Source organism: Brienomyrus brachyistius, chromosome 13 (assembly GCF_023856365.1).
Source record: "Brienomyrus brachyistius isolate T26 chromosome 13, BBRACH_0.4, whole genome shotgun sequence".
Lineage (NCBI taxonomy): Eukaryota > Metazoa > Chordata > Actinopteri > Osteoglossiformes > Mormyridae > Brienomyrus > Brienomyrus brachyistius.
The window spans coordinates 16,162,838-16,176,365 of NC_064545.1; the positions used below are offsets into that span (position 1 = coordinate 16,162,838).

Here is a 13,528-nt window from a genome sequence, read left to right on the forward strand (position 1 = left end):
TGGACATGTAGCCAGACAGCCTGTAGCTGCTTTAACAGGGCACCGAACTGACAGTGTTTAATGCTGATAACGATATTCGGGAACGTCAAAACCAGCCTGCGCCGCCCTTTAGGGGACAGAGAGTAATACAAGCAGGGGTATAATGTGTTTGCATTCAGCTACGCTTTTCATTTTCTTTTCCTGCACTACGCCTCAGTTGACGCAGGGCTGTGTCTCACTGAGATGTGGCCGTACCCCGAGGTACGATCACAACAATGCAGAGTTGAGACATCCAGATAATTAGCATGGCCATATGACAGCTGCATTAATGTGCTTCTGCCTGACTGCCAGAGCCCCAGATCTGACTGACAGTCTTACTCACAGCCTCATTTCACAGGCAACTATTCGTCCTTGTATCTGCAGCACACGTGTACCAGGGCGATGCCGAAAACGAAGACGCGGAGCAGGAGGAGGCCTGTGGATGGCGTCAGGGAATGCTGAGGCCCCCAGGAAAAACAAACGGATTCTTCTGCAAATCAAGCCTGAACTTTCATTGGAAGCACCAGCGACTAGACTGAGGCCGACTAGATCAAACATTATTTTTCGACATACTAGGAGAAGATTGGACACTGTGGAAGGACAATGAGCAACAAGGTGTCTGACAATCTGTCTGACCTGAATGTCCCTTTGGACACAAGTGTCTACCAAGTAAATGTAATAAGAGGTGCTTTAGTGATCCCTGTGGGGAAATTCTGTAGGTGAGAGCAAGCTGGCCGTGAAAGGCAGCCACAGCAGCGACCAGGGAGCTGGGGATTAAGGGCCTTGCTCAAGGGCCCGCAGATGTACCGAGGCCGGGCTCAAACCAGCAACCTTCCAAGCACAGGCACATTAAATATATTAGCGTGTAACTTCCTTAGCGTGGTTTACAAAGAAAGCAGACACAGGCTGAGAAAGTAACGCTGAACATCTCACAATGAATGGGAAAGGGAGCAGATAATGAACATGCAGTGAGCCGGCCGCCGTCACTGTACGTACCCAGCAGCCCGTACTGGGTCAGATGCTCGTAGAGGTTCTGGATGTGGCAGCCAGGTTGGAAGGTGCCACCGTTGGGGTAGAAATCAAAGTGAGCCACAGGCTGCTTGATGCCCACACTGAGCCCCATGTGCTCCTGGGTGAAGGTGTGGATGGCGTCCACAAAGTTGGCATCATCCGGTGACAGCCTGTCTGTGTAGGACATGCCCTCGAAGAGCGGACCAGCGGGGTCCAGGCCTGGGGGGTCAGCGAGAAACGGAGAGAGCATGAGTCAGCCCTGCAACATCAGTACGGCATCTGCAAGGCAGGGCACGGTGGGCAAATACTGACGCAAGTGAATAGCTTTGAAAATCAGAGCTGGCTTCTACATGTGGAATGTCAAGGGAATACAAGACAATTTTATCGAGCTAAATGCCACAAATTGACAGGTACCTAGATGATAGTCTGCGTCTTGTACGATGGCACTAATATTTTATATACTTATTGTCTGAAAGTTTAGTTATGGGATCAAAAACCGCTGCACAATAAAACAATTAAAATGGGAAATATCATTTAACAGAACTTTAAAATGCTCAGAAAGGTGAAACAATCAGATGTTATTTGGCAGCTGTACTACTGCTTCTTGCAACTTTTTTTTTTTTTTTGTCTTTTGTACAAATAATCTTCTGGAAAACACACTCTGCTATCTTGCACAAAAAGATCAAAGAACATGCTCTGCTTTTAATCCTGAGGCTTCTGCTGGACCTGCCCCTCGCGTTTGATTGGTTAGGATACATCATCAGATAATATGACCACGAGGAGGGGGAGGGGCAAAAGTGAGCTCACTTTTAAGATTTGCACGGAAGATAAATCTATTATAATCATGGAAATTCATTCTAAGGGACAGTTTGAAAACAAAAGACGCGCATTTCATATTCATTCTTCAAAAAAGTTCAAAACAGCACGTTTAAAACACCAGTCTGCACAAAAAACTCTGATAGATTCGGCTGGATGAGAGCTCCCTCACCTGTAATCCGCCCGACTTTTCTGAATCCCGTTAAGTAATTCCCTGTGAATCCTGCAACGTGAGCCCCCAGGCTGTACCCGATCATGTGCACCTTATCCGTGGTGAAGTTGGAACTTTCCTTAAAACCGAAGACAGACACATGAGCTGCAGTATAATTCTGTACGAGAGACACAGTTATGGATCTTCCAGGGTGACGTCATCACCACGACGTCGTTTGACTTTTTAATTACTGCTGATGAGGTACGGGTGGCTCTCCTCGGGTCGGCCCACTACCTCCAGCCATTCCAGCAGGTACGCCATCTCCTGACCCACTTGTCGCGTGTTCATGGCGGCGATCGGGTAGTGCTGCTGGGCCAGAGGGAGCCAGTCCCCGATCATCACGTTCACGTCCCTCAGTGTGGTCTTCAGGGCTGTCGCCAGGTTTGCCATCCATTTCTCTAACTTCCCATCCAGCTGGAATAAGAATCGTCACATTCAGCCCCCGACCACCCAAGGCCGACGTGCGCCATGCAAGTATAGCACCAGGGGCTTGTTTACATTAATACTAGAGAAAAAATCTACAGCCTTACATACATGCAGTTACATCTGTTGTTGATTATGGTTCATTAAGTTAGTTTGTTCTTTCCATTAAAGTGGCATCTTTTGATAGCACAGAGGCCCAAAGGAAATTGGGAAGCAGTCGTACCGACCACCCGTGGATGATGATGACCAGTGGGTGACTGGAGTTGAAACCACAGGAGTCCAGAGTTTGAGGCTGCAGTGCCTGGATGGCGCACAAATCTTCCAATGAGGCCCCTACGTGGAACATCCAGAACCTGGACACGGGCTCATAGGGGGTTTGCGGTTTGACAGGTCTGTGGGTCCCGGGGAACTCTGCCGAACAAACCCACAGTCATGCAAAATAAAATATCAAGGATAAAAAATAACAAAACACTAAACACAATGGTGCTCAGATTTGGCCATACAGCGCAAAGCAAAGGAGATGATGTGCCACTCTCCTGTCTCACTCTCCTATCTCATAGGGTGCCACTCTCCTGTCTCACAGGGTGCCACTCTCCTGTCTCACTCTCCTATCTCACAGGGTGCCACTCTCCTGTCTCACTCTCCTGTCTCACAGGGTGCCACTCTCCTGTCTCACTCTCCTGTCTCACAGGGTGCCACTCTCCTGTCTCACTCTCCTATCTCACAGGGTGCCACTCTCCTGTCTCACTCTCCTGTCTCACAGGGTGCCACTCTCCTGTCTCACTCTCCTGTCTCACAGGGTGCCACTCTCCTGTCTCACAGGGTGCCACTCTCCTGTCTCACTCTTCTGTCTCGCTCTCCTGCGCACCACGTAGTTCCAGATCTGTATCCCTCTGTCACTGATGTTGTCCTTGCAGGCCTTGGGGTACAGCCTGGATGGGATGCCAGTCCATCACAGGGCACTGGGCTGGGGTACAGCCATGATGGGATGCCAGTGCATCACAGGGCACTGGGTTGGGGTACAGCCTGGTTGGGATGTCAGTCCATCACAGGGCACAGGGCAGGGGTACAGCCTGGATGGGATGCCAGTCCGTCACAGGGCACTGGGCAGGGGTACAGCCTGGATGAGATGCCAGTCCATCACAGGGCACAGGGCACAAGGCAGGGGTACAGCCTGGATGAGATGCCAGTCCATCACAGGACTCACATTCCAAGGGATGTTCACAGATGCCCGGCAGTCTGAGTGAATGTCTTTGCATTGAGGGAAGGTCCGCAAATACCCAGACACACACACACACACACATCACATGGGGAGAACGTACAAACTCTCCACACACACACACACACACAAGGAAAATATAAATAAATTAACATAAATAAATGATCTTTTTATCTTTCCTTTATGAATTACACCGGGCCCTAAGACACCACATAATACACATCATAATATTAGTATTATTTTTTTAAGCACTTTAGCAAGATCTATGGTGGGGGGGTGGTTAAATTTATGAAGAGATTCAAACTCCAAGAAAAATAAAATTGCCAGTCCAAGAAAAATAAAATTAAACAGGATAACTCACCATTTTTTACTCCCCTTGTCCTCTTCGCGTCACACAGGTGATATAAGAGAATAAGGAGGAAGATCAAAACTTTCACAGCAGCCATGACGCCTCCCAAGACGCCCTCCTGAGATTCCTCTGGGAGTGAAAGGAGCCGAGGGAAAATGTCAGAGAGCTGTTACTGAGCTGATAACCCCCCAGGGGAGGCTAGTTTGGCTGAAGCTGAACTCGCCCTGGGAAAGGCTGCGAGCTGCCCAGAGGTGGCCACTGGGACGGGCAGCTAATCCTGATTGGCCACCGGGCAGCTCATCCTGATTGGCCACCGGGCAGCTCATCCTGATTGGCCACAGCCCTTGTTGGGTCACCTTGCGAAAGAATTATAGGAAAAAAGAGGCAGCAAAGTCGGACAATATTTATGTTTGTTTCTGGGCTAATGACCTTCAAAACTTAGTGTGTTTAGTCCTGAGAAAAAACAATCAGTGGATTCCCAGTGCTCCGTATACTGGGAAATCAGGTCAGCGTTTTTGCTGCGTTATTTCCTTTGCGTATGGAGTTCATTAAATTTGAAATTGTCTCAGTTTTCGGAGAAGCATCTGTTTTACAGTTCACAGTTATACCTGAGCCAATACTCCAACACCCAACCAAAGCAGAACTTCTCCGTCTCCAAACTGTTTTTCCTGGCTGGGGGGTCAGGTGCACCCTCTGCCCGGCACCTGGGACGAAATGCCCTTCCTTTGCAGGGCAGTCAGAGTCACCCATCAGCCTAACTGCAGGTCAATGAAACGCCAACAACTCAGGAAGAACATGCAAACTCCACACTCAAGGAGGTGCAATTCAAACGTCCAACAGGGACATGTGAGACAACAGTACTGTCCACTGGGCTGGGATTCCAGTGTCACAAAACACACTGCAAATGTCAAAAAGCAACAGAAAATCAAAAACGCATTTTATTGTGACATCTTTGAGAAATAAACCATCCTAAGTCAGCGTTCCTTCAGTAGACACACCCTTAATATGCAAGTTCAAAAACATCCGTAAATAGTATAATTTATTCTCTGGCTTTCGATGAAGCCAACAGCTGGTTAAAATTATTTAAAATATTATATTAAGATCACTATACAATAAATAGCTAGATATTAATCACTTGAAATACTGTCTGGCTCTATAGTGATTACTTTCTAACATTTTAGCTTCAGTTTTAACAATCTAATTGTGCAGCATATAATGAAATGTACAGTTTTGCTGACTGCCTTCTGTCCGTGACAGCGAGAGATGGTTCATGTCTTTGAATGGCCCTGAAAGGGGGTGTCCCTGTTCTCTGTGCCCCCAGAGAGGCACGTCCACATCTGGCATAAGCATCCATATGTGCTTCTTAAACTGAAAATATGTGCAATGCCAGTGAACAGGTTGGACTCACTTATCCATATGAAGGTTTATTTTCTATTCTCTACGTTTTAGGATATTTATAAAGACATTCGACCTGTAAAATAACACATATGGAATTATGCACTAAAAAAAGTATTCAACAAAAATTTTCAGCCCTGAAGACACAGTGTGGGATGTTTCTGTGAAAAGAATAATGTCTGATTTTAACACTGTAAGATTGTAAATATATATTTTTTATTTCCCATACCATTCAAATACAACTTTTAGTTATTCATCTAACTGATGAATAAGGCGCTTGGTTTTCCTCTGTGATTTCCGACCACAGTCCAAACAGATGAAATGTCCTAGCAGCTCTGGAATGCCCAGGATTTGTGTGTGTGAGTGTGTTAAAAAGTGAAACTTTAAATAAGCATTAATACGCCTTCCTATAATTCTACGGAAAATGATTAGTGAGGAAAGCAAATTTTAAATTATCCGCACAGTCCCATGGGAAATGCCACCACCCACCCCCACCCACCCCCCAACAACCCTGGATACACAGCTGGGATACGGATGGATAATAACATAGAAACAAATGTAAATTAGCAGTTTAACTGTGATGATGAAACGGGTAAACAATGCAGGAAAGAATCTCCTAAATACAAAACATGCTATATTTCACTGTACCGAATAAAATCCTCTTCGCAGACACAAATCTCTATATCCTCTGTTACTTCAGGGTTTTTCAGAGAGTTTACTCACATTTCGCTCTCTCAGGGGAATGATATTTTGGTTCGTTTCATACACTATAAACACTCCGGCTGACAGACTTTTGTCAGATAGTTCAGCAACACAAATTTCATAGGAAGGAGATACATTATTCTGCCGGTGCACAAAACCAACGAGAGGAAAGGCACTTAATGAGGCCCTTTTTATGACCTCGGAGCTGAGGGCAAACGGCAAAGAGCAAACAGAATAATGTACCTTTGGCTCTTCAAACAAAACAGCCCTTGTTTGCAGTATGGCGGGATGTAGGTACAAGCCAATCAAACATCAGAGCCCATCCAAATTCAGCACCTACTTACATACGTCCAACTAGCTGTGCACTTCTCAAACCCTCGGATGCATGAGTTCATGTATAGACACTGCGGTATGTAGCATAATCTACTACACTCAGTTCCGATATCTTAAAATACTCCTTTTGCGATTTAAACTTGGCTGGATTGAGGATTATTTAGCTGCTCAAAATCCTAAACTCTAAGGGTAACAATTAAACTTTAGGGTGAGGAAGGTGCCTTGGTACCTCGTCCGCTGTACTCTTTGGTATTGCATGTTGCACACTCCAATGGCGCCTCTCATCTGTAATAGCCTTCTAAATGGGAGGGGCTTGCAGTTAAACACCTTATTAAATACCTGATGAGCTTGGGCTCCTGTCTGTCGCAGTCACTTCTTCCCTGTCGCACTGCAGAGTAGAATATGTCTGTCTGTGAGCGACATGAGCTTGTCTTATGTTGAAAAATGTAACAGGAGTGAAGCATCACCAATGGCTGGCACAAAAGGACAGGACAGTCCTAAAATTAACACGTATGCACAATGGTTTACAATCTGGAGAAGTAATAAAAAACAAAGAAAAACAAATCTTAGCACCACAGCAGCTAAAAGAACTGAAATGTAGAGTTATGCTCTTTGGAAGCTTGTTAAATAATGATGATCTCCCTCGGGGAACGCAGATGCTTCTGCTTGTCAGGCTATAAAATGAAACCTACAGAATTTCCAGAAGACAGATGAGATTTTCCTCGTACTTGGGCTCGAATCAGTAGTTTTTTGTTCTATAATGATCATTCCTACCAGCACTCTTGTTCCTGTGCTCTTGGTAGCACATAAAACCTAATATAATACTAAGTCTCTTAACTCTTTGCTGTGCCAATGGCTCTGCCTCTGTCTCTAGGAGTTCCCAGGTTACCCAGCATCCCTTGCTGTCTCTCCTGTTCTAATGGTGTGACCTTCATAAACGATTCGTTCGTGGGGTACGAGTCCCTTTCACTCCCCTGCAAAGATTGATTCTTTTCTTTCTTCCGCTTGTCCTGAGAAAAGGTGCTTCCCTCCTCCACTATGGCCAGTGAGAGCTAGTGGGGCATGTAAGGGCCATGTTGTAAGTTAGTATTTGACTGGTTGGAAACTAAACCTGGAACTAAATTATTAACCAATTAGTTTTGGTGTCACGCTTAGGCTCATGTATATTGAAATGATGTGCATTACATTTAAGCTCCTCAGTGCGCAACATTGCAAGTTGAACTCCTTAGCACACAAGGCGAATACAGTGAAATGCAAAGTAGGTTAGATCACACACATTCACCTTGCGGTGAAACATTTCTGAGCACAGAGGTTCTCTAGTGCTGCTGGTTTAGACAAACAAAAAAAATCCACTTTCGATAACGGTTTCAAATGTAGTGACGTTTGCAGTTCATCAGAAATTCTATATATACATTTTCCATGTATAGTCAGCTGTGGAGCTCCGGCAGTCTCCTCTCTGGTAGTTGCGTGACTTTGGGCACATTATGATACATCCCAGTGCTCTGGAAAAGCTGAAGGTAGAAGAGGAAGAAGGTGATCAGCAACGAGATGGATGTGGCCAGTCATCACAACAAAGAGCATGTATGTGGGAAGTGTAAAGGCACAGAGAGGAGACAGAATGTTCTGCGGAACCGCGGCTGTACAGTCGCCAGAAGGAGGCGCTGAAGGAAAGGCACCTGAAATGAATTATTCTCTCTGGCGGTGTAGTCATTTTTATTTAAATGTAATAGTAATTTCACTTGATCTGTAACAAATTCTCAGGTTTTTTTCCTCAAAAGGCAGATTGCGAACAGTTGGAACACAACTTGGAGAACATATTTAACTGCAACTTTTGGTTTTCATAGATCCACATTGACTAATGTGTCTCAGCATTATGCATCTGCAATGACTGTGGCCCTGAAGCGCAAGTTTCCTGATGTATTGCTTATTACTGGAGGGAAGCCAAAAAAAACCCACACTGTCCCTCCAAGTGGTGGCATTTTAACCATCCCGGTCGCCTCTAATACCTGGATGCATTTCTTTACGCATCCTTTTATGCTCCATGGTGATTCAAAATTCCATGCAGCTACCGGGCCTGTCACACTGGATCGCGGGCAGAGCGGCGATCGTGCGGGCGAGCAGGCAGAAACGGGCAGACAGGGCGTAATCAGGGCAAACAGGGGTTTATTCAGGGGATCCGGGACAGGGAACAGAAGACGCCGACTAACATCAATGACAGACAACGGGTTAGTACAAAACAGGAACTTAAATACATGGAACAAGGCAGCAGGAAACAAGACACGACTGGGCACGATCAGGAAATCACACGTGGGTAATTAGGGGGCGTGGCACACACGAGGAGCGGACGGAGCGGGTGTCACAGAACCCCCCCCCAAAGGCGCGCTACACCGGGCGCGCCCAGGAAGGGGGCGACGGACGGGACGAGGGAGAACAGGACCTGAAAGACAAGAGCAAAAATCAATGGGGAACCGGGAACAAGACAGACAGGCAAAACTGACACAGAGGCAGGAGCCAGGACAGGACACTACACAAGACAGGAAAGGCCGACAGACAGACCAGGAAGGGAGAAACAGCGGGAACAGGAGGAACAAAAGGACCAGGAGTGAACGAAGGGAACAGAGGAGGACGAGGAGCAGAGACGGGAGGAACAAATCGAGGGGGAGCAGAGACAGGCGGGACAAAGAAAGGGGAAGCAAACGAAGGAGGGACCAGGGCAGGAGAGAAGGGAGAGAAGGCGGGGGAACAAAAGGGAGCCCGTGGGAGCCCCAGCGGGCGACGGGCGGCAGCCGGAGGGGCCGCAGACGGCCGGGAGGCCGGAGCGGACCTCAGAGGGGCCGAGGAGACAGGGCGAGGGACCCGCGGAGGGGCCAGGGAGGGAGCAGGAGGGAGCACCAGGGAAGGGGACGAGGGAGTTGGAAGGGGCCAGGGCGAAGGCCCGGAGGAGGGGGGAGCCGCAGCAGGCGGCGACGTCCGGTGGAGGGCCGGAGGTAGGGGCCCCGCAGGCGACCGAGGAGCCGCCGTCGGGGAACCCCCAGGCGACCGACCAGGCACCGGAGGGGGGAGCGAGGCAGGGCGACGAGGCATCGGAGGGGGACCTGCAGGCGACAGCCGACCCGGAGGGCCAGGACCCGCAGGCGCCAACCGAGCCCCAGCGCAGGCGAGGCAGGGCGAGCCAGGGGGCAGGGCGGGCGGGACCCCAGCCCTACGTCTGTGTCCCCTTCCCCTGCGGGACACAGACAGGCCGACCCTAGGTCGGGGTCGACGCTGCCGGGGCGAGGGACCAGGGGTCACAGGAGCTGGGCCAGGGACAGGAGCTGGGCCAGGGACAGGAGCTGGGCCAGGGACCGGAGCTGGGCCAGGGACCGGAGCTGGGCCAGGGACCGGAGCTGCAGCAGGCGGCTGCAGTGGGGGCGCCTGCCCGGGAGCTGCAGCAGGCGGCTGCAGTGGGGGCGCCTGCCCGGGAGCTGCAGCAGGCGGCTGCAGAGGGGGCGCCTCTGCAGGAACAGGAGCGCGGTCAGGAACAGGAGCGCGGTCAGGAACAGGAGCTTGCTGCAGTGGGGGCGCCTGCCCGGGAGCTGCAGGTTGCTGCAGTGGGGGCGCCTGCCCGGGAGCTGCAGGTTGCTGCAGTGGGGGCGCCTGCCCGGGAGCTGCAGCAGGCGAAGGGGGCGCCGGGACAGGAACAGGAGCGCGGTCAGGAACAGGAGCGCGGTCAGGAACAGGAGCTTGCTGCAGTGGGGGCGCCTGCCCGGGAGCTGCAGGTTGCTGCAGTGGGGGCGCCTGCCCGGGAGCTGCAGCAGGCGGCTGCAGAGGGGGCGCCTCTGCAGGAACAGGAGCACGGTCAGGAACAGGAGCACGGTCAGGAACAGGAGCACGGTCAGGAACAGGAGCTTGCTGCAGTGGGGGCGCCTGCCCGGGAGCTGCAGGTTGCTGCAGTGGGGGCGCCTGCCCGGGAGCTGCAGCAGGCGAAGGGGGCGCCGGGACAGGAACAGGAGCGCGGTCAGGAACAGGAGCTTGCTGCAGTGGGGGCGCCTGCCCGGGAGCTGCAGCAGGCGGCTGCAGAGGGGGCGCCTCTGCAGGAACTGGAGCGCGGTCAGGGACTGGAGCGCGGTCAGGGACTGGAGCTGCTGGTGGCTGCAGAGGGGGCGCCTGCCCGGGAGCTGCAGCAGGCGGCTGCAGAGGGGGCGCCTGCCCGGGAGCTGCAGCAGGCGGCTGCAGAGGGGGCGCCTGCCCGGGAGCTGCAGCAGGCGGCTGCAGAGGGGGCGCCTGCCCGGGAGCTGCAGCAGGCGAAGGGGGCGCCGGGACAGGAACAGGAGCGCGGTCAGGAACAGGAGCGCAGTCAGGAACAGGAGCGCAGTCAGGAACAGGAGCGCAGTCAGGAACAGGAGCGCAGTCAGGAACAGGAGCGCAGTCAGGAACAGGAGCGCAGTCAGGAACAGGAGCTTGCTGCAGTGGGGGCGCCTGCCCGGGAGCTGCAGGTTGCTGCAGTGGGGGCGCCTGCCCGGGAGCTGCAGCAGGCGGCTGCAGAGGGGGCGCCTCTGCAGGAACAGGAGCACGGTCAGGAACAGGAGCACGGTCAGGAACAGGAGCTTGCTGCAGTGGGGGCGCCTGCCCGGGAGCTGCAGGTTGCTGCAGTGGGGGCGCCTGCCCGGGAGCTGCAGCAGGCGAAGGGGGCGCCGGGACAGGAACAGGAGCGCGGTCAGGAACAGGAGCGCGGTCAGGAACAGGAGCGCGGTCAGGAACAGGAGCTTGCTGCAGTGGGGGCGCCTGCCCGGGAGCTGCAGGTTGCTGCAGTGGGGGCGCCTGCCCGGGAGCTGCAGCAGGCGGCTGCAGAGGGGGCGCCTCTGCAGGAACAGGAGCACGGTCAGGAACAGGAGCACGGTCAGGAACAGGAGCACGGTCAGGAACAGGAGCTTGCTGCAGTGGGGGCGCCTGCCCGGGAGCTGCAGGTTGCTGCAGTGGGGGCGCCTGCCCGGGAGCTGCAGCAGGCGAAGGGGGCGCCGGGACAGGAACAGGAGCGCGGTCAGGAACAGGAGCTTGCTGCAGTGGGGGCGCCTGCCCGGGAGCTGCAGCAGGCGGCTGCAGAGGGGGCGCCTCTGCAGGAACTGGAGCGCGGTCAGGGACTGGAGCGCGGTCAGGGACTGGAGCTGCTGGTGGCTGCAGAGGGGGCGCCTGCCCGGGAGCTGCAGCAGGCGGCTGCAGAGGGGGCGCCTGCCCGGGAGCTGCAGCAGGCGGCTGCAGAGGGGGCGCCTGCCCGGGAGCTGCAGCAGGCGGCTGCAGAGGGGGCGCCTGCCCGGGAGCTGCAGCAGGCGAAGGGGGCTGTGCAGGCAGCGAAGGCGGCTGCGCAGGCGGCTGCACGGGAGCGGGGTCCGCCGGCAATGGCGGCTGCACGGGAGCGGGGTCCGCCGGCAATGGCGGCTGCACGGGAGCGGGGTCCGCCGGCAATGGCGGCTGCACGGGAGCGGGGTCCGCCGGCAATGGCGGCTGCACGGGAGCGGGGTCCGCCGGCAACGGTGGCCGTTCAGACGGCGTAGCCGGGACCGGTGCTCTCCGGACAGGAAAACCTGCCTGGGGAGACAGCTTAGCAGAGCTAGGGACCTTCCGGGCGATTGGGGAGACCTCCCGATCCTCCTCCGGGAGGGCCGCCGGGATGAGGGCACATGCCCTCAAGGCGATCGTCGGGGCGATCGCCGGTTCCTTCCGTCTCCTCCTCCGGCTTTTGGTAGCGGCGGGAGGTGGAGCTACGTCCGCCAATGCGGACGGCGGAAGGACGGGTCCCCGCTCGCAGGGAGCGACTGAGCGCTGGGTCCGGAGCTGAGCTATCCGCTGGAGACCCTTGCGCAGCCCCTCGGCCAAGCGGGCTTCCAGGTCGAGGGCTAGCTCCCCGAGGGTCCTCTCACACCAGCGGACAAGGCTCCACGCTGGACGATCCTCAGTGATACCGGGTTGGGATCTCCAGTACGCTACCTGTTCTCCGAGGCGGAAGTACTCCTCCTCGGAGATGTAAGCAGCCTTGTTGTGGTCTGTCATTCTGTCACACTGGATCGCGGGCAGAGCGGCGATCGTGCGGGCGAGCAGGCAGAAACGGGCAGACAGGGCGTAATCAGGGCAAACAGGGGTTTATTCAGGGGATCCGGGACAGGGAACAGAAGACGCCGACTAACATCAATGACAGACAACGGGTTAGTACAAAACAGGAACTTAAATACATGGAACAAGGCAGCAGGAAACAAGACACGACTGGGCACGATCAGGAAATCACACGTGGGTAATTAGGGGGCGTGGCACACACGAGGAGCGGACGGAGCGGGTGTCACAGGGCCCTTCATTTAAATAACAATGAGGTGCGATAGTGTATTTATTTTCTTAGTAATGTTAATGTGAAAATAATGGAACTATTCCGCGTTTGTTTTACTTTTACGCAGCAGACAGTGATGTACAAATGAGGATCAGGTAGCAGGATCGAGCAGCGTCCTGTTATGGCCTCGCTCAAGGATCCTGGGTCGACTGGCAGCCTCATGATGACAGGCACAGCCCTAACCTGCACAGCCGAAATTCACAGGAAGATTATTCATTTACAGAAGGATTAGATGTAAAAAAAAAATAAGAATACATATTAATGACTTTATAAAATATAATAATGATCTGGTAAATTCCAAAATTGTTGTAGAGTAGTGCATCACCAGTTTAAGCCATTGAAAAATCAATGGATTTGCATATTTCTTTAGATATTTGCTTATATTCTTTAGATATTTAAATATCAAATTTGAAACATATTATATTTTGTTTTTGTAAGTGTGACACTAAATCTGTTTGCTTGCTGGCCTCTTATTACTATACTTGTGCTTTTTCAGAAAACGTGTCCCTTGAGTTCTTCTATCATGCTGATGAGAGCATGAGTTCTTGCTCCTGTACTATAAAAAGCAGGCGTAGAAAGCAACGCTTTGGGTGAATTGCACACGAAAGGCAGCATTGAATTAAGGTATATTTTTCTTTATTCTCTCATTACGCAATAACGTAATAAACTGATGTATCTATTTTCCCACTTTTTAAC

At 52.4% G+C, this 13,528-nt stretch overlaps 1 protein-coding gene across 5 annotated transcripts in view; it reads right to left on the minus strand.

Moving 5' to 3' along the window:
• Positions 1–13,528, minus strand: part of lipca (lipase, hepatic a) — a 47,683-nt gene that overhangs the window by 4,134 nt on the left and 30,021 nt on the right. Inside the window, exons 1-7 of one of the 5 annotated variants that reach the window (XM_048972953.1) lie at positions 4,060–4,207; positions 3,687–3,806; positions 3,348–3,582; positions 2,703–2,890; positions 2,291–2,470; positions 2,018–2,135; positions 1,015–1,248 (exon numbers count right to left, since the gene is read on the minus strand). In XM_048972953.1, coding sequence (XP_048828910.1) covers positions 1,015–1,248; positions 2,018–2,135; positions 2,291–2,470; positions 2,703–2,825 — 655 coding nt within the window. In that variant the 5' untranslated portion in view covers positions 2,826–2,890; positions 3,348–3,582; positions 3,687–3,806; positions 4,060–4,207. Of the gene's footprint in view, positions 1–1,014; positions 1,249–2,017; positions 2,136–2,290; positions 2,471–2,702; positions 3,583–3,686; positions 3,807–4,059; positions 4,208–4,655; positions 4,813–13,528 lie in introns of those variants that run through there. The other 4 variants (XM_048972949.1, XM_048972952.1, XM_048972950.1 and 1 more) reach the window with 4 other exon arrangements.